At 45.3% G+C, this 20101-nt stretch overlaps 1 protein-coding gene across 1 annotated transcript in view; it reads right to left on the reverse strand.

The window, feature by feature from the left end:
- Positions 1-782: 782 nt before the first annotated feature.
- Positions 783-20101, reverse strand: part of PRPS2 (phosphoribosyl pyrophosphate synthetase 2) — a 188012-nt gene continuing 168693 nt past the window's right edge. Inside the window, exon 7 of the mRNA XM_078657869.1 lies at positions 783-2057. Coding sequence (XP_078513995.1) covers positions 1965-2057 — 93 coding nt within the window. The 3' untranslated portion in view covers positions 783-1964. The remainder of the gene's footprint in view (positions 2058-20101) is intronic.

The following is a 20101-nucleotide window of genomic DNA, read 5'->3' on the forward strand; positions in this document are numbered from 1 at the left end:
TACCAGGAAACAAAATCTCTAACACTTCACATCCTATACTTATGTTCACCCTTTTTAGAAAACGGTTTAACACACGGAAGATCGAATTTTTCATTACTCCTCTACTCAGCTGTCCCACAGGATATGAGCAAGAGAGTCACTTAAATAGAAAGGGGGTGGCTCTAGTTGGCTGTTGCGGCAGATGGAGGCACAGTGGATGGAAAAATTGTAAAGGAATGCTACATTATAATAGTTTTCTCTTTTCAAAACAGCTAGGCAGCTCTCTGTGCTGTATAACTTTAGTTTACACTCTCTACGACTGATTCATAGACAAAATAGCACAAGGCCATAACTAGATAATTTCCATGACTTTAGTATAACTGCTGCAGTATTGATTATATTGAATTCATAAAGTCTATGAATGTAGTCCTTGTATTGTACTTATTAAAACCTCATAAGAACGAGAAAAAAATGTTATGCAAGATAGAGGAAGCAAAGATAGAGGAAGCAAAGAGGGAGAAAAGCATTAGAGGTGGCATGGCAGCACATTTAGACACAATGCTTAAGTTTTCGCATTCCACTGATTGGAGTCAACCAGGATATACATTGTAAAGAGAACAGTTTGCTTGAAGTCTCAAACTGACACTACAAGTTCCTATTACATTAACAGATCTAATACTCAAAAATATCAGAACGGTAATAAAACGTATCCAAGGCATGACCGCAGACTTTATTCAGCGTTCTTGAACACGGCACTAAATAAGTTTAAAAGTAATCAGTAACAGAAAACAAGTATGCAAAAATAAAAGAAAAATATTTATTGAAACTGTAAATTTGATTCCAACAACATCAACAGGGAAAAAGGGGTTTGGTATATTGATTATCTTTTCCTTATTTGACCTAGCTTTGGTATTTAAAGAACATACATATAATTAGTTCATTTGAAAGTTCAAATACTGCTACAAGTGATGACAAGAATATTGGGCCACGGAGGGTTTCTTTATGCAGATTCAGGTGTGCTTCACAAACTAAGCTCAACTGATGCGTCTAGCATACTTTGTTTTAATAGACATGATACATGTGAACTTTTAACTGATCACAATTCTATTTTTTCTAACGTGTCCTAACATTTCTAATCAAGGCTACCAGGAACATGCCCATGATGGTTTGGTCCCCAAAGGGTGCAAATAGCCCTTCCAATCAAAATAATTTACTCTCAAAAAGAGTAGCAGTTCCTAAAGGGGGTCGCTCGAATTGATTTCCACAGCAATGACACTCTTTGCTTACCTATGGCAATATCAAGACCAGAAGCTTCCTCAATGGGCCATTTAAAGCTAAGACTAACACGTTTAGTTGTAAAAATAAAAAAAATAAAATGGGATTATAGGATGAAGATTACTGTAAAGAAACAAAGCCACAAGCCCCTGAGTAGATTTCCCATATTACTGGGATCAGAAAAGTGCAGGAACAGCCCTCCCTCCCCCCGGGAACAAGTTGTGTGGAAGTGAACAAGCCTAAAAAATAATGTAGATCAAAAACCAGTAATCCACAAAATGGGACAGACAAGACATTCTAAAAAGATGTCTCCTGGAATATAAGCAGTACAAACTGTCCAATTTCTCCATTCATATTCCCTCCCTCTTAAGACTCACCTTGCGCTACACAACTAACAACCCATTTATCAGAAAGTAACAGTAAAATGGTCTCTGATATGCAGGCAATTGCATAAAACAGACAATTCTCACTGTATCTGATGCCTAAAAAATTAGAATGAGGCTACCTAACCTGGACTCCCCTCCCCTCTCCCCCCACCCTTTATATTTATCCCTGGCCATAAAGGTACTCAAAAGGAGAGACGTTAAAAGTACTCAAACCAAATAGTCCTAATACGACAAAAGTGTCTTTCTGAAAGTATTGAGAAAAGTACAAAGTTACAGTCACAAGACTTCTTCAGCAGATGGTAGGGAAGATACAGTCTCTTTTGGTTATAATGGGACGTGACTAAAAAGGTAGGACACAGATTCTCCATTGTGCGTTCTTCGGATTGCTTCAGCCAAAATCATTGAGATATCAATCACCTGAAAAAATAAAATAAAATTAACAAGTGGGTTCTGAAAAAATATGCGAGAAAAAAAAAAAGATAGACTAACAAGGAGACTACACCTCGGCTACATTTTCACTCACATGCAACATTAAGCAACTTGTTGGGATAGTATCAAATTTACCTGTTTCCCCACAACAGCTCATCCTTATGCAACACTGAAAGCAATGCAGTGCTTGACTTCCCGTACTCATTATGCAACCACTACAGTAGAGCTCACAATTTAGCTTGATTTGAATATAATTTTTTATTAATTTTGGCAGCAAACAACTGCATATACACTTTTCTGTGATAGGAATATGCTTAATCGAGAAAGACTGTCAAGTATAAACGTAATCTGCTATCTACCTATCTAGAGATGCCAACAGTAATATGTATAGTATACTAGTTAAGGAATTAAATGATTAATTCTGAAACTAACGCGCTCTCGCTGGTGGCATGACCAACTGACCTTTCAAAAGGTACTAAAACAAAACCATTACGGCGCATGCTTCACCCGGACTATCACATAGGTCCAATACCATTAATGATAACTATAAAGTTACTTACCTTTGGTAATGCTCTTTCTGGTTCATCCACATATCCCTTACTTTATAAATGCTTCCCCAGGAGACCGACTGGATCTGGATTACTTTTTCAGCATTACCACTGTGCTGGGGACACTGAGTCTATGCTGCCGTGATGTGCGGTAGTCTATATAAGCGCCACCCACATGCGCTGGCAGTTTTTTTACACTACTGCACTCACAGTTGCGAAGGTAGTGACAGGTGTACAGACAACTAGATTGTGATATTTTATGTTAAAATACCAGTTTACAAAACAGGGAGATGGGAGAGTTGGTGAAGAATACACGGTTAGATAGTCTCAAGTAGAAATAGTGTCACCGTAGGTAACAAAATCTTCAGATGGACTTCTAACTGCGGATTCCTCACCTATTGAATAGATACCCAAGCAATACCTCTGATGTGGTGAGTCCATGATATAGACCATATCAGAAAGTACTGAAGGACTGAGTGGGCAAAATGCCCTTATTGACGGATCACATTAATATCTAAGGGGTTGCTCTCGTGACCCCACAATACCTGGACAAAACGAAAGTAAACAAAAGTATGGTCTATTGTGGGAAAAGATCATACATTAGTCAAACACAAATAATACTTAGTCACTGGTGTATATGCCGGGGTTAAAAATGTTGCTCAATTGGTGCTTCTGAGGCATGTTGGTCTGAAAGATCGTCAAGCAGGATGTTCTTTAGAATGAGCGAACTGGCATTGTGGTCACGGTGATATCACTCTGTGCCAGAAGCGTAAATCTAAGATCTATTTTTGCTCTTTGATTGTGTGTACGGCTGCACGATATGATACAGAATATCAATTACAAGCCCGAAGCCCATGCAAGAGAGCAAACAATACTATTTGTAGTACCGCTGCAGTTTACTTTCTTTGTAGTTGGGGCATTCATTTAAGGATATCCCATTCCTCATCCTCTTCTCAAATTAGAATTTCTATAGTGTTCAGGGGTTCAAAGATTTCATTGAAATTCCATGCAACAAGTAAAAAGCAATTTAGATCATCATGTTCAAAGTATACGTCTAGTATGTGAATAGTTGCGGATTTATTATTCCTCTTACTACTGTGATTATACACATTAAAAAGTTTCATAAATGGTCCTTTGGGAGAAAAAAAATGAATAACTAATATATCAGGGGACCTTATGTCAAGGCCAAATTAGGTCTTTATCTGGATATTTATGCCCCAGATGGGCGCCCAGCTGCTTATGGTAGTGCTTCCACACTAATTCAGGTCACCTGCTCTATGGGTCGTGTGCTACTGTGCACATTTTTTGGGAAAAAAACATTACTGCCAAAATGAGATCAACCACTTCTGGGGGAAAGTCAAAACTGTTGCCACTCAATCTACAGGTGTGGAGGCTGCGCAGGCCAGGGTGCAGGACCTTGCCATGCTACTGTACCAGGAGATCCTTCTAAAGGAGCAGCCTCATTGAGGACAGATGCCCACGAGGGCAGGGTACCATACTCTCCATTACCAACCCAGAGCCACTAGCATATAAATTGGGCCCAGTCGGTCCAGATCCTCAGAACTTCAGAACTTGGGGCAGGAGAGGTATCGCAGGAAAAGCACGAATGAGTCACACTCCACACTGAACGTGTCTCCAAGTGAGAAATGCCAAACAAGTGAGAGGGGGCCCCTTAAACACCAAAGGAGTAGGGCACCAAATAGACCGTAGTCAAAAAACGATCCCCTTTGGGTTAGCTTAACTCAGGAAAACCAAATCATTCACCACATCCAAACTATCACATCACCAGAACATAAAACCACCACCACCACCACCAAAGGCCACAAATATAAAAATATATAAATATTTAATAAAAAATATCACAGTAATCAAGAGCACAAGATTATACACTGATATAAAGATAAAAACAGATATAATACAACACAATTGATCTAAAAGGGAGATTTTTGCAAGAACAATACTTTCTAATCATTCAAAAGGCAATTCATTAGATCCAGATCATTTGTTCAACATAATAGTTTTACATTCGATTTTAATAAAAAATATATCACAAATGTCACCACAATCTATTAATATTCCTTAGGCCCTCACTTATTGGTGACCATACCCATGCTTACGTTATAATTTGAAGTGCTTGTGTCCCATCATTACTCAAAGGGACAAAAACTAACCTTGTAAACAGCAGGCTCCTTGAATGCCTCTTTCCCTTGATCTAATACACTAGGTAGCATTGGTAGGAATTTAGTCTGTCGACGTCACAGAAGGGCAGCAAATGGTACTACGTCCTCGACGCCCACCAACAAAAACAAACAAAACAAAAAGCAAACAAAAAAGAAAATCCTACAATTCCGGACCCAACCACTAGATTGCGGAATAATTCACAGCATAGTGAATCCAGAAAATATTCACGCTGCAAAATTGAAGTAAATGCTCACTGCCCTAAACAAAGCAATAATTAATTATAGAAAACAAAGGAAAAGGTACTGGTTTCAAGCTATGCAGTAAATTTAGTCAAGTGTGTGAATACTTAAGCTTCACCACAATTAAATGTTTCCCATTGCATTGAAATAACATTGAATGGTGTTGCCACTTAAATGAATATGCTACTTAACAGTATGCATCTGTTCTTGGCATGTAGGGCTGCTAACATTCATATCTTTTGCATTAGATCGCCGCCTAGTGTTGGGTCCGGATGATCGCACATTGTTGTCCTGGAAGAGTCTTCGAAGTATCCTGAGATAGGTGGCTCCTCCCCTGGACTACAGTGCGCATGGGCATCGGCTCCATCCCCAGATTGTTTTTAGCCATTGTGGCAGAGATGGAGTGTAAAGTGTAAAGGATGTCCATGCTAATGATTGAATACAAGAGTATGTCTGCAGCTGCGACAGGCACCGGGGAGGAGGGTGGGCGATATGAATGTTAGCAGCCCTACATGCCAAGAACAGATGCATACTGGTAAGTAGCATATTCAGTTCGAGGCATGTGGGCTGCTAAATTCATATCTTTTGCATAGAATATATAGCAGTCCCTCCATTAGCGGCGGTTGCCTGTGCCAGCTGCAGAAACCTGAAAAAGTGTTTTGAGAACAGCCTGTCCTACAGCTGCTTGCTGCTTGGAATGTACATCAACACAGTAGTGTTTTGTAAAGGTATGTGGAGTAACCCACGTGGCTGCTCTGCAAATGTCTTCTAAAGGAATGTTCCCCAGGAAAGCCATAGATGCCCCCAATTTGCGTGTGGAGTGTGCCCTTGGGGGTATTGTCAAGGTACGTTTTGCCTTTTGATAACATATTTGGATGCACTTAATAATCCACCTGGCTATTCCTGCTTTGGAAATAGGGTTGCCCTTGTGCTGTGGCGAGAAGGCAACAAAAAGCTGTTTTGTTTTCCTAAAGTGTTGTGTCCTGTCAATGTAGTACATAAACGCCCTCCTGACATCCAAAGTATGAAGCATTCTTTCCGCCACCGTTTGTGGGTTTTGGAAGAATGCCGGCAAGTCAATAGTTTGGTTGAGATGAAACTAAGACACCACCTTCGGAAGGAATTTGGGGTTAGTACGTAGTACCACCCTATTTGGATGAATCTGAATGAATGGCTCTTGGATTGTGAGCGCTTGTAGCTCACTAACACGCCTCAGTGACGTAATAGCTATTAGGAAAGCTACTTTCCACGTTAGGAACTGGAGTTCACACGAGTGTAGTGGCTCAAAAGGTGGTCCCATCAGTCTGGTGAGGACCACATTGAGGTTCCACACCGGAGCTGGCGGTGTTCTTGGGGGAATGACTCGTTTCAGGCCTTCAAGGAAAGCTTTAATGGCAGGCACCCTGAAGACAGAGAGATGCTGCCTATTCTGAAGATAAGCTGCTATGGCGGATAGATGTATCCGAATGGAAGTGTACGCTAGATTGCACTTGTAAAGATGTAACATAGCAAATGATGTTAGGGATAGATGCATCTAGCGGGTTGATGTTATTGGCTGTACAGTAAATGACAAAACGCTTCCATTTTGCAGCATAGCATGCTCTGGTAGTTGGCTTTCTTGCCTCCTTGATGATGTCCATGCATTCTGGAGGTAGGTGAAGGTATCCAAACTCTAGGACTTCAGGAGCCAGATCGCCAGGTTGAGCTGTTGCGGATCTGGATGCTGAATGTCTCCATGGTTCTGCGTCAAAAGTCTGGGCGTGAGGCGCAGCCTTTGATGCGGCACCACCGAGAGTTCGAGGAACGTGGTATACCATGCTTGGCGCGCCCACGTTGGAGCAACCAGGATGAGAGTCATCGAGTGCTGCCTTAGCTTTCTTGCTACCAGCGGTATCAGAGGGGCTGGCGGAAAAGCGTACGCAAATCTGCCTGACCAGTTCATCCATATCGCATTCCCCTGCGACTGTGGGTGAGGGAACCTGGCGGCAAAGTGTTGGCATTTTGCGTTTTCGTTTGTGGCAAACAGGTCTATCTCCGGATGACCCCACTGCTGGAAGTACGGGTGGAGTACAGATGGGTGTAACTCCCACTCGTGCATTTGATGGCTGTATCTGCTGAGCAGATCCGCCATCTGATTGTCCTTGCCCGGGAGGTGTTCTGCCATGAGGAAAATGTTCCTCTGAATGGCCCACTTCCACATGCCCTGAGCCAGATGAGACAGCTGTGGCGAGTGGGTGCCCCCCTGCTTTTGAATGTAGTACATCGCGGTCATGTTGTCCGTCCGGACTAACACTACCTTGTTGCACAGATGTACAATGAAGGACTTGAGCGCCATGAAGATTGCCATCAGTTCCAGATAGTTGATGTGCATCTTCTGTTGCTGCGTCGTCCATAGTCCCTGCACCGTGTAAGTGAGCAGATGAGCTCCCCATCCCTGGAGAGATGCGTCCGTTGTCAGGATAATCTGTGGCACTGGCTCCTGGAACAGTCGGCCCTTGCAAAGGTTGTGTGGAGTCCACCAATGCAGAGAGTCGTATGCCCGACTGGTAACCAACACTAGGTCTGTCAATTGTCCCTGAGCCTGTGTCCACTGATTTGCTAAGCACTCCTGGAGCGGACGCATATGTAGACGTGCGTGAGGGACTATGAAGATGCAGGAGGCCATCATGCCAATCAACTGCATGAACACTCTCGCTGGAAGCGAGTGTTGTGGTCTGAACTTTTGGATTAGCGACTGCATGCTGTCTATCCTGACTTGGTTTGGCTGGGCCATGGCCGTCAGGGTATTGATTGTCGCACCTAGAAACTGCCGGACATGCGCCGGCTGAAGATGCGACTTTGGGTAGTTCAACGAGAAGCCCAGATCGTGAAGGAGGTGAATGGTAGTCGACATGTCCGCGGCGCACTGTTGTTCCGACTTGGCTTGAACGAGCCAGTCGTCTAGGTAGGGGTAGACATGGATGTTCTGCCTCCTGAGGTGCGCCGCTACTGTCGCCAGACACTTGGTAAACACTCTTGGGGCTGTGGTCACTCCGAAGGGTAGGACCTTGAACTGATAATGTTTGCCTTGGATAGTGAATCTGAGGTATTTTCTGTGGGACGGGTGTAGTGGAATGTGGAAATAAGCATCCTTGAGGTCTAAGGTTGCTAAGAAGTCCCCTTGGTTTAACAAGGGAAGAATCTGTTGCAGTGTAAGCATATGGAAATGTTCTGATAGTATATACAGGTTGAGGGGACGCAGATCCAGAATGGGTCTGAGAGATCCGTCCTTCTTTGGAATAAGGAAGTACAGGGAATATACCCCTGTGCCCTCCTCCTCCACCGGCACGAGCTCGATTGCGCCTTTTTGCAGCATCACCACTACTTCCTGCTGCAATAAGTGCAAATAATCTGCGGACATAGGCCGTTGCCTTGGTGGAATGTTGGGTGGAGTGGACTTTAACTCTAGACAATAACCGTACTGGACAAGTTGTCGCACCCACCTGTCTGTGGTGATGTTTCTCCAGACGGGCAGGAACTGCTGTAGTCTCCCCCCGACAGGTGTTAAGTGGTCGGGGGGCAGTGACAGAGAGTCACTGTTTGCTTGGGGCAGAGGAGCGGGAGTTGTTGTTTCCTCTGCCACGTCCTCTGGTGCGGTTTCCTCGGTAACCCCCTTTGTTCTGCTTGGGGTACGAGGATTGTGCTCCACCTCTAGAGAATTGTGACTGTTGACCCATCTGTCCTCTGGTGACTCCACGTGCACCAGAGCGACGAAAATTGTTGCCACGGAACTGTTGTGATTGTAGGGCCCCCATAGACTTAGCAGTTTCGTTGTCTTTCTTAATCTTTTCTAGGGTGGTGTCAACATCTGGACCAAACAGTCTATCAGGATTGACGGGCTGATTAAGTATGGTTGTTTGAATGTCTGATTTAAACCCCGATATGCGGAGCCACGCCTGTCGTCTCAGCATGACGCTAGTGTCAATAGCCCTAGCTGCTGTGTCTGCGGCATCAAGTGCACACTTTATGGCTGCGTTGGAGATCAGTTTTCCCTCTTCTATAAGCAGTTTGGTGCCCTTCACCCGTTGTTTGGGAGTTCGCCCTTTTGCGGGCATTTGCGACCACAAGGGAGTCAAGCGGCAACTGTCCCCGAATGTATGCAGGGTCTGCAGGTGCTGGTCTGTACTTTTTTCGATACGTGGATTGACCACTCTTGCCCTGGTAGGTTCTTTAAAGATGTCCGCAGCATGCTTAAGGACCCCTTTGAGCATAGGCAGTGTTTTTACAGTCCTTTCAGAGACTGAAAAAGTGTCAAATAGAAAGTCCTCTTCTACTGGGTCAGCATGCATGTCCACATCATGATTAGCTGCTGCCCTTTCAATGAGTGCATGAAAACCTGCAGAGTCTTCTGTTGGGGATGCACGTGCACTGAAAGGCTGTGGGTCCTGCCCCACATTTTGTGTGCCTTGGTCACCTATGTCATCATAGGAATCTTGCTGTGCATCGGGTTCATTGATGGGGAAAGTGTATTGGTCATCTTCTCCATATCCCTCACCCTCAGAGTGTTCTGGGGAAGGTGTTGGGCTCCTTCTAGGAGGAGGCTGGATAGGTTCCATCAGGGCTAAAGCGTCCTGAGCAAGCCTTTTCTTCTTCAGGGGGATAACATAGGAGTCCACTGGTTGTGAAGTGATTTTCCTCTTGTAAAGGGTCAATTTGCCCGTTTCTGCGTCGATAAAACGCTCTGAATCCTCCTCTGAGTCGAGTAGTCGACCTGAAAATGCTCCAGACGTCGAAGAATCTGATGTCTTTGGCGTCGATTTTGTTGAAAAGGCCTTCGGTGCCTCCTTTGGTGGCAGAAGGAAGAGAAGTTTACCAGCAGGTTTTGCCGGTATGTCAATTGGCTTCTGGGGCGAAGGCATCGGAGCCGACGTAGCAGAGGCCTTCTCTCTGAGTCTCTGTAGTGAAGAGGCAATGGGGGACGCGTCACTTACAGCGGCATTTGGCGCCGACGAGGAGGTTTTGACTTTGCCCTCGGATCCGACGTCTTGTTGGCCCTTCTGAGTCTTAGACGTTGATGCTGCAGCCGCAGACACAGAGTCCTTGGACCGATGTGTTGAGCTTCCAGCTTTCGATCCGTGTGATTTTGCCGGCTCCGTTTCCACCACGCGTCCGACTAACGACGTCCCAGTCGGAACCGGAGTCTTGTCGCTGGCTTTTGCGGGCTTTGACGGCGTCGCCCCGGTCGACCCGTGCCGAACTCCCTTCTTAGAGGAAACATCCTCTGCCGACGATTTCGACACTGTCGAATCGACAGTTTTCTTCGACTTCTGTGGACCGGGGGCCGACGGAGTCGATGAGGCAGCGGGTGTAGGTGTTTTTGGTGGAACGGCCGCCATCTTAGGGATGCTCGAATCCTTAAGTTTCGGTTTCGTTTTCGGGTCGGCCATTTTAGGTGCAGTCGATACCGTTGGTTTCAGTTTCGGTTTCGATACGGGCTGCGCAGCAAGTATGTCCGTGGCCGGGCCTGAAGGCGGGGCCGTGGCTTGCGGTACGGGGTCTTGGGTAAGGCCGACTGGCGATCCCGTGACCCGAGCCTGATCTGTGTAACCTTCGGGGCATAGCTCGTACCCTGAGCTATCTTCCGCGGCCCCATAAACTTAGACGTCCCCTACCTCGTCGACGTATTCAAGGCCTTGACCCACGACTCAGTCGTCGTCTTCCGGATCCGCCTCGACCTCAGTCTCGGGCGGGGAGATTTGAAGATGATGGCTCTGGACCTCTTCTTCTTGATCGCCGAAGATGTTTTCTGGATCCGGGGCCGCTTGTCTGGCCTCAAGGCGCACCGCGCGCCGAAGCTTGAGTGTCTTCTTTGACCTGAATCTGGAGCAGGCCATGCAGTTGTCCTCGTTGTGGTCCGGCGACAGGCACTTGTTACAGACCGGGTGCACATCGATATGTGGGTATTTCGACCCACAGACGGGACAGTATTTAAACGGGCTCCGCTCTATGCTGTAAAGTTGCGGTCGTGTTGCGATGAGAAGGCCTCGATGTCCGAAGAGTGATACGACTCCGCAGATCCCGACTCAAAGAGACGGAAGAACTCGAGACCGTGCGCAAACAATACCGACGCAAAGAATGTAAGGCCTTTTGGCCGTAAAAAGCTAGTTTTTCTCGGTTCCGACAGACGTCGAGACCGCATCCGAACCCAATGGCGGAAAAAAACAATCTGGGGATGGAGCCGATGCCCATGCGCACTGTAGTCCAGGGGAGGAGCCACCTATCTCAGGATACTTCGAAGACTCTTCCAGGACAACAATGTGCGATCATCCGGACCCAACACTAGGCAGCGATCTAATGCAAAAGATATGAATTTAGCAGCCCACATGCCTCGAACTCATGGTTCTCAATAAGAGCATCTATCCATAAATAGCTGATAAAAAAATTGTGTTTGACATTTTTATGCTCCAACCACTCCAGTTTCGTTTTATGCACTTTTAAAACTTCACGTTGTAGTTTCTCTTGCACTACTGAATCTGTTCTTAAATGACCTTTCAATTACCTTCTTTTGAAAGTAACTGGAAGCATTTTGTTCCGCTCATAAATATTGAATATTCATTACACAACCTTATCACCCGCTTTGCTTTCACTTCCTCATAGTAAGATTGCTTCAGAGGCACTAAAAAAAATAATAATAATACACTGAAACACAAAATATGCAAACGTTTTAGCATTTCCTTGCAGAATGTTGCGTAACCACTCACCCAATCAGATGAGAAAGAAAAAGAAAAAAAAAGTTTGACAGCCAACACAAAGACTTGCTGTTCAGAATTATTTTGACAACACTACAGCATAAGGGCCTATTGTGGTTAGCAAAAACGGAAGGGCGGCATGAGAATTTCTTTCATTTTTTTAAATGAACACTGCAACTGCTGAACATTAATACAAAGCATTAGAAATGTTGTTTTCTTCAGTCCCATGAAGATGAGCTTTTTTTAACTACCTGAGCCAGAAGTTACTACCCTTTTCTAAGCCTCTTTCTGGAGGATACTATCTAACTGAAGATTCCTCACCTTAGAATACCCCCCTTTACGCGCCAGACTGGATCCCAAATCTTTTCTCCAGCATTTATCCTATGTGCCGGTAGGTGGCAAGGAATGGCTTTGCATTGGCTCCATGTCACCCGGTAGGGACATCGCTGAGCCGCATAGAAGTGCCACCCCTGCATGTTGACGTGAGTTTATTAGTTCCCCTTTCCCGTGCCCTCACATGCGGAGCATGCACCAATGTTGGTATCAGTGTGTGGATTCCTAATTTGAGACTATTTTTCATGAGACAGAGCAGCCACTCCACAAAACAGGGAGGAAGGATGGAGTGAGGAGTCAGAGTATATATAGTATCCAGCAGTAAAAACGTTACCAAATACAAGCACCTTGTTCTTATGCTGGATAATTCTAACCACAGATTCCTCACCGTAGAAGAGATGCCAAACAGTAGCTCTCTAGCTGGGAGGGTCTTTAGAATGAACTCCGATCAAAATGTCCTGTTGGACCAAGCATACATAATGTCCTTCCCATTAGACCTGTAGGTCAAGGCAGTGGTGCTTGGTCAAGGTTTGCAGAGACACCCAGAGCGCAGTCTGGCAGATGTCAAGGCAGGCACTCCACAGGCTGATGCAGTGGTAGAAGCCACCCTAGAGGATTTGATGATCAGACCTTCTGGATGCTGCTTCTTGGCCAGTGTGTAGCAGATCTTAATGCAGAGGACTGTTCTCCTACACAGGGTCCTCTTCTGCAGTCTCGCCATATTTACCCCCGCAGAGAACCCCCTTTCCCTCGCTTAGAACCCCACAAAAATCTGATTGTCCACAGTGTTCTTTGATACAATCAATATAAAACCTAAAAGACCTATTTGGGTTACAACAGATGAAGCCTTGCTCATCGTTCAAACCGTAGGGAGTGGCAAAGAACGCCGTCAGTATGATGGATTGTCCAATTTGGATAGGAGTTATAGCTTTAAGCAAGAAGACCAACAGAGTTTTCAGTACCAGTCCATCTAGGAAGATGGTGGTGCTGGGCGGTTCCATCCACAGCGCCTGAAGCTCACTCACAGGGTGCCTGAATTTTTCTCATACAACAAGCTAAAGTAATAGCAAAGAAGGAGACAGTTTTTAAAGTTGGGAGATGCAGCGAGCAGCTATGCATTAGCTCAAAGGGCCTACACTTCAGAAAGGTTATCAAATAAAGGTCCCGCTGCAGCATTATAAATGGTCTGGGAGGAAACCTATCAAATCTTTTACAAACCTCATCAGAACAGTTGATTTAAAGAAAAGCTGGTTTGGCAAAAGTAGAAAGGCCAGATAAATAACTTAATAGTGCCAACTACAGGGCCTTGCTGGGAAAAGACAAAATGAAGAAAAGATCAGACAGCTTAAGACTGTAAAGGGTAAATCTTTTGTATACCACACTTAAATCAACAAGGATGCAGGAGGCTAAGAGGTCAAGAAGCCTTAGACTTATTTTTATCAAGATCGGGGACTAAAGGCTGAAACATTAAGGCCACAGCCCAAATGTCCTGGGACTTGTTGCAGATGAGGAAAATCAGTGAATTGCACGGTATCCTAGATAGCTTGTAAGAATGGTATCCTCTACTAGGAGTTGGGTGCAACTCCAGCTCGTGGATTGTGAACTTCATGAAGTGAGGAGGTTCACCGTCATCTGGAGATGGTCTCCACTAACTGTGCCAAGCCCACCTTAAACAGGCAGTCATCGCGGAGGTAAACTGCTATCCCTGAAGATGGGCATCCAACACTGCCATACCTTTCATGAACAGGATGCTGGGGAGACCAAATGGCAGCACAGCAAATTGAAAATGCTCCTGGCCAACCTTTAACTGCGAGAAGCCTCTGTGGGACTCGGACTGGTACATGAAAACAGTTATTCTGCAGGTCCAAAGTTACCATCCAGCCCCTGGATGCAGGGCAGACCGAACTTGGGTCAGTGTGAGCATCTTGATTTTGTCCCACAGCAAAAAGGCATTCAGAGGGCAAAGATCTAAAATAGGACAGAGGCCAGGAGTAACTGCCAGTCCCTATCTCTGGGTCCGGGAACCTCTCTAAGGCTCCTTTGCCAAGAGTCTGTACTTTTCAGAGAAAGTTAAATAGGTGCTACTCCCAAAGATGTGGGTGGATGATGCAGCAGTGTCAAAAAGAAGCTGCAGAGCACAGTCTCTGAATGATCTGAAGGCACCACCTCCTTGTAGGAATTGTCTGCTCCAGCTTCCCAAACGATGGTTGTGTGCCACAAAGGGTAAACTAAAGCAGCTTCGAGGCTGGTGCCATAGGAGCTGGTGACTGGGTAGTTCATTGCCCCGGTCTGCCTGGATGTGGTCTGCTTGATCCGTCCCAAACTCCGAAAGGACTGGGAGGTTTGCTACGGGGTGGTGGACCATGGCGATTTGCCAACCTTCCGCAGTAACTTCAAAAGGAGCTGCACTGTTGATACCGTCATGCAACTGAAGAAAGGCCTAGGCAACGCACAATGGTCTAGCTTTGTTTAAAGCGTTCCCATACGGAATCTGCGGTTTCATCCAAAAAAGCGAGAGCCATCAAATGGCATGCCAACCGGAGAGGCTTGCATGTCGCCAAAGAAGCTGGTCGATCTCATTAAAGTGGGCTGCTTAAGTACAACGCTAGTGTCAACTAATCTGCCCAAACAGCGTGTAGGGCCAGCGTGGATTTTGGCCCTGAACTGGAAGTTGGCTTTAGCATCGGAGCAGAAATAGACATGTTCAGGAGGCACAAATAGCAGACTTGCCAGCAGTATCCAGACTGGAGGTCTCCACAGATCTATGGGGTATCACTGCAAGCCAAAAGGAACAAGAAGGATACCAAGGAGGCAAAACATGCCTTGTTAAAAGCCCCAATGAGTGAAGATGTCGCTAATGGCCCTGGAAACTCTCGATGAATAGTTATCAGCTGCGGCATACGCTCCTCTTTAGGGGACTAATTGAGACGATAGGCAAATCGGACGTCATCGCAATTTCTCGGATCGAGAGTGGTAGCACTAGGAGGAATCTCGCTTGGCCTTCTTGAGCTGCTGCTTTGACATACCGAAAGACTTGGACAGCAACTAGGACCAGATGCAGGAATGACCTCAAAAGGAGGAATGGGTCTATGCACTATACTTCAAGTGGGACTTCTGTGTTCAACTACATACAATTTCGCTTCACATTGCCAGACTACCTTCGGATTCGTAAAGGCATGCTCCTTGCAGGATTGAGTCATGCACTGAAACAAAACACAAGAGGCATCCATTAAGTGATCTATCACAGGCCTTTGTTTGCATTAGTCCTTAAAAGGCTTAAACCCGAAAGTTTTAAGAGGGGGACATGGGTCCCTTGCACACTGGAAAAAAATAACATTGTAGTGATGGAGCAAGGATTCACATGTAAAGCGACTTGCTTGTGCTCATGAACCTCGAATAACAGTATTAAAAGGTAACCCACATGTTTTTCTTACTAAACTTTATTTTTCGCTTACATTCCGGGTGTCCGAGCGAAGCTTGCTTATGTGTTTTCTAATCCCAATACGCTTGCACATAAAATGGCTGCTGCTACGTGGGAAATTCTACTGCGCATGCGTCGGTCATACCCATGTGACGTCACGTACTCGCAGTTTTGGAAGGAAGCTGTTCGCATCTGCGCATTAGAATTAAGATGGCTGCTTTGTGTTCTCACATGCAAGAAGCTTGCACTGCTGCTTTTGCAAAGCTGTTTGTTCTGCTTAATCCTAATGCTATAGTTTATATTAAAGTAATGGGTATAGAGTAGAGATTCATGGTATACAGTGTATTCATTTATTCTGTGTTCTAAAACTGTTTCTTTTCCATTTCAGGGTACATTACGAAATATGGCCCATTATCCTTTGCTGCACTCCATCTTGCTTGAAACTGCGACTGCGCGAGATCTGCGAGTCTCCACAGCAGTGACCTTTGAAATCCAGCCAAGGAGCTGACTGACTTAGAAGATGCTCCTGGGAACTTCACCTAATGAACTGTGGACACATACATTGTTGTATTGAATAGAACATCCATTGTTTTGCGAGTGGAAGACTTTATGGGAGCCTGAATTTGATAGGCGTGAACCTTAATTTGAATAGGAGACGGCCAAATTAAAAAATATTAGGGGGTGTGATGACCTGTCCTCTTCCTTGTCCAATCGAAATTGGGGATTTACACTTGCAACATTGGGGGGTGGTACACTGACCTGGAAAATAGTATAACTAGCATAGGTTTAGCTAGAGAAATTGTCCGACTTGTCCGAATAGCTGACCTGTCACTGACCGAACGCACTCAATAGCTGATCGAGAACAGAGGTGCTGCGGAGCACTCTGTTAGAAGACTCGCTGACCCAATCGGGGTTTTGGGACCTTAAGTGCTTGGCGAAACAATTTACTGGGGAAATCGATAACCCAATCGGGGTTCTGACCAATAGCTGCAGCGAGGGAGTAGCGCAGGCGTTGCAACTTATGTGTGGGTGCTGGTCTTAACTTTGGTCCAGTTCTGATCCAAATCTGGTCTACCCTGTCCTGATTTTCCATACTGCACCTGCTGGCCTACTGGCAGCGGCATTCCTTGGGGTTTCTTCTGTTATTTCAACTGACCCGTGGCCAGGTTTGGTCTTCACACCATTCTAGGTAAATATAAATCTGTGTGGGAAACAAATAGTACATTTGCGTCCTTTTCTTATCCTCCCTGGATCTTGCTAAAGTCATAATTGCATATGTTCCCTTTTTCTCCCCCCCCCTGTAAGACATTAAATCGTGATTCTTGTTAATTTAGCATGACCCAATTTTCTCCTATCCTTTAGAAGTGAAGATCAAGAACTGTTCATGAAAATATAGGTGTTCCTTTTCTTTACCCTCCCTTAGTAGAACTAAAGTGGTTATTCTGAATTATTAGCGTGTTCCAATTTCTTACCTTCCCTATAGCTACATGGTTATATTATTGTCGTCATAATAAATTGTGTTCCTTTTTCTTACCCACCCGTTATTAGCGATTAAACTGTGACTACTAGCATGTCCCTTATTTACCCCGTCCTTTAGAAAATACCATTTCAAGTCTGATTTCTGTGAGTTCATTACAGTATGTTCCCTGTTCCTACCTTTCCTTTAGAATTCTAAATGGTTGGCATAATATATCTTTTGCATAGTTATACACTTTATGATTTTGGTTATTGATAGCTTGCTTGCTGTAAACCTTTTGCTTACGACTTTCGACGAAGATTAGATAAAGGTTTTCAAAACTTCGAGTCCGTTTTATTATAAATGAGTGCAAATGTATTGGTATTTTTTACTGTTTGCCTATCTTTACAACTAACTCCCTGATCCATTGTGGTCATAGGTACCAGTGATAAGGATTGGTAAGTTAATGGTATAGGAATCAGACGTATTCAATAGACTGGTAGTAGTGTAGGTTACCTGATTGAGTAAATATGGTGAATTGAATTATGGGCCCAAGTGAGCATTGATAAAATTTTAGTCGGGTGACCTGCACGCTCCATCAGAAAGAAAAAAACTTGTAACCCAATGAGGAAAACGTTGAGTGAGCTCCAGATCGGCATACGAAGGCTCAGAAAGAAATGAGCTGATGTCCACGTGCAGGGTTGGTGCTTATATGCAGCGCTGCGAGGCCTCCGGGTAGTTACGCGCTATATAAGTGCAATTTTTCATTTCATTTCATTGTCCATTTCGGGGTGGATAGAGGTCAAAGCAGTCACAACGCCATCTACTGGTATGCAGGAAGAATGTGGTTTAAATCAAACATTTGGGCAGGTGTTTGAGTCCAGAAGTGTGCAAGGGGACAATTGGTTGGGTTATAGGTATAGGCAGGGTTTCAGTGCTTCAAAGGAGAGGACAGTTGTAACAGATTCTTCCTTTTCCTTAGGCAGGCATGCACACCGCTCTGGTTAGCAACCCGTTTGATAATTGATTGGCTTGAATGGGAGCGGTAGAGTATTCGTTTTAAATTTGGAGCAAAGGTCGCTGCGCAGAATCATTTTTAGGCAGAGAGCACATAGGGGCGTGAGTCGGAGGGTTAAGGGGGCCCTGGAAGGAAAAGGGGCTTAAAAGGAGCTTGGCTTCATGACTGCACAGTCCAATTTGGAAAGGCATTTGACTGCTGGGAGGGAAGGGGGTGCTGGACATGTAATGTTCCTGAGGCTAGTACCCTGCAAATGGTGTGCTGGCTGTGGGTCAGTGAAGAGGAGGGATGGGGAGGGTGTCTTGAAGTGCCAAGGAGGATAGGGGTGTGGGGGGGGGGGGGGGGGAAGAGCTTCAAGGTAGGTGGGTAGGGGGCAAGTGGATAGGACTGAGCAAGGAATGCATAGGTAGAAGCAGGGACAGCCTTGTGCAGCTCAGCTACCCCACTCCATTCCACGGTGTAGGGAGGAAGATAGTCTGCAGCCTCCTTTCGGAGGACAGCATAGTCTGTATGATGTAGCATTTGATGAGATTGGCGACGGAAGTATGTGATGGTGAGGTGCCTGACCCAAGTAAGGTAGCGAGCAGTGTGGTGTGGTAGGCGTGTGAGGAAGACATTACTGGATGAAAGCGCAGACGAATTGGAGAATGCAGAGATCAGAGATTGGGATGGTTGGAAAGAAAGAATGGTATTTGGTGCCTAGTGAATTGAGTCATAGGCATGGGTCTGATAATCAGGAAAGAAGCGGATGTTCTACAGTCGTCCAGCTGCTAGAGAACAGATCACAGGTCAGGTGCAGGGTGTCGCCTGGTAACAGGACAGCAGGCTCCAGTGAAGGCCCCCCATTGTGAAACCAGTTAAGGCCAGACAATAGTAGTGCAGAACAGTCAATGAAATCAGTGCGTGTCACAGATGTGATTGAGAAACCAATGGGGTATGTCTTTTGAAGGGCAGCTACAGCCAGGATCAAGGTACATGGAGGGAGGGTCTTGGCAAGACTGGGATAGCAAGCAAGGCAGGTGCAGCTGAGGGAGTAAAAGTAGGGACAAACAGGTTTACTTATTTTCGGGAGCGCATTTTATTTTTCTGGTAAAAATGATATAATCACAGATTCCTCACCTTAGAATATTCCCCAGGTGTCAGAATGTATCTGGAAAATCTTAATCAGTACCTCTGCGTAACAGTAAGTGGAGTCCATTTGGCTCCGCATCAGAATTGACATGTGCTATATCTATATAGGCACCACTCCTGCGCACTGACATTGTGCCTTTCAGAAATATTTTCACGGCAAAAATGTAGAGCGATGTCAGAATGATTGACTAGTGTGTTTAATCTGAAAGGATATTTAGGTGAAGAACCCAGTAGGAATAACGGGAAGGATTGATGAGGAATCTCCAGTTAGATAGAGTCTCTACCAGAAAAAGCGTTACTGAAGTAAGTAACCTACTCTTCTGACAGATTTCTAACTGCAGATTCCTCACCTTAGAACAGATACCCAAGCAATCCCCCCCCCCCCCCCCCACTCACCCCGGAATAGATAGATCCTGGTGTACGGAGTATTAACTGAAAGAGCTTGTGGCTCACTGACCTTCTTGGCTGATGTAAAAAGGCCCCAAGAAGACTGGCTTAAGAGATACGACCCATCGCAAACAGTTATGCAGGGTCTTGAATGGGGAACCCATGAGAAACATTGGGACCAAATTAAGGACCCACTGGGGAATGATGGAAGAGTTAAGAGGGAACAAATGTTACAAACCCTTATGAAAACATAGCATGATAATTGACTAACAGTGAAGGCCGATCTGGCAGCTGCAAAAAAGCAGTTAAGGCCTTACTGGGCTAATGGCAGTACAAACAATAAAACCTTTAAAAAAAGGGGGCAGAAAGTGAGTCAATATGACAGGAGGAGCAAGAAACAACAAATTTGTCCGTGATCTGAACGGCATGAACAGCAGGGTTAGTATGCCCGGACGTTCAGATCTCACCAGGTGCTGCACGAGTAGCAAGAGGTCCCATTGCTACAATACCAGTCCAGATGCGCAGGGTTCCTGCCACAGGGTACACAACCCTACTTTGCCCAGTTTGTTGCAACACCAAATGCTGGTGAT

The sequence above is a fragment of the Lissotriton helveticus genome, chromosome 8 (assembly GCF_964261635.1).
Source record: "Lissotriton helveticus chromosome 8, aLisHel1.1, whole genome shotgun sequence".
Classification (NCBI taxonomy): Eukaryota; Metazoa; Chordata; class Amphibia; order Caudata; family Salamandridae; genus Lissotriton; species Lissotriton helveticus.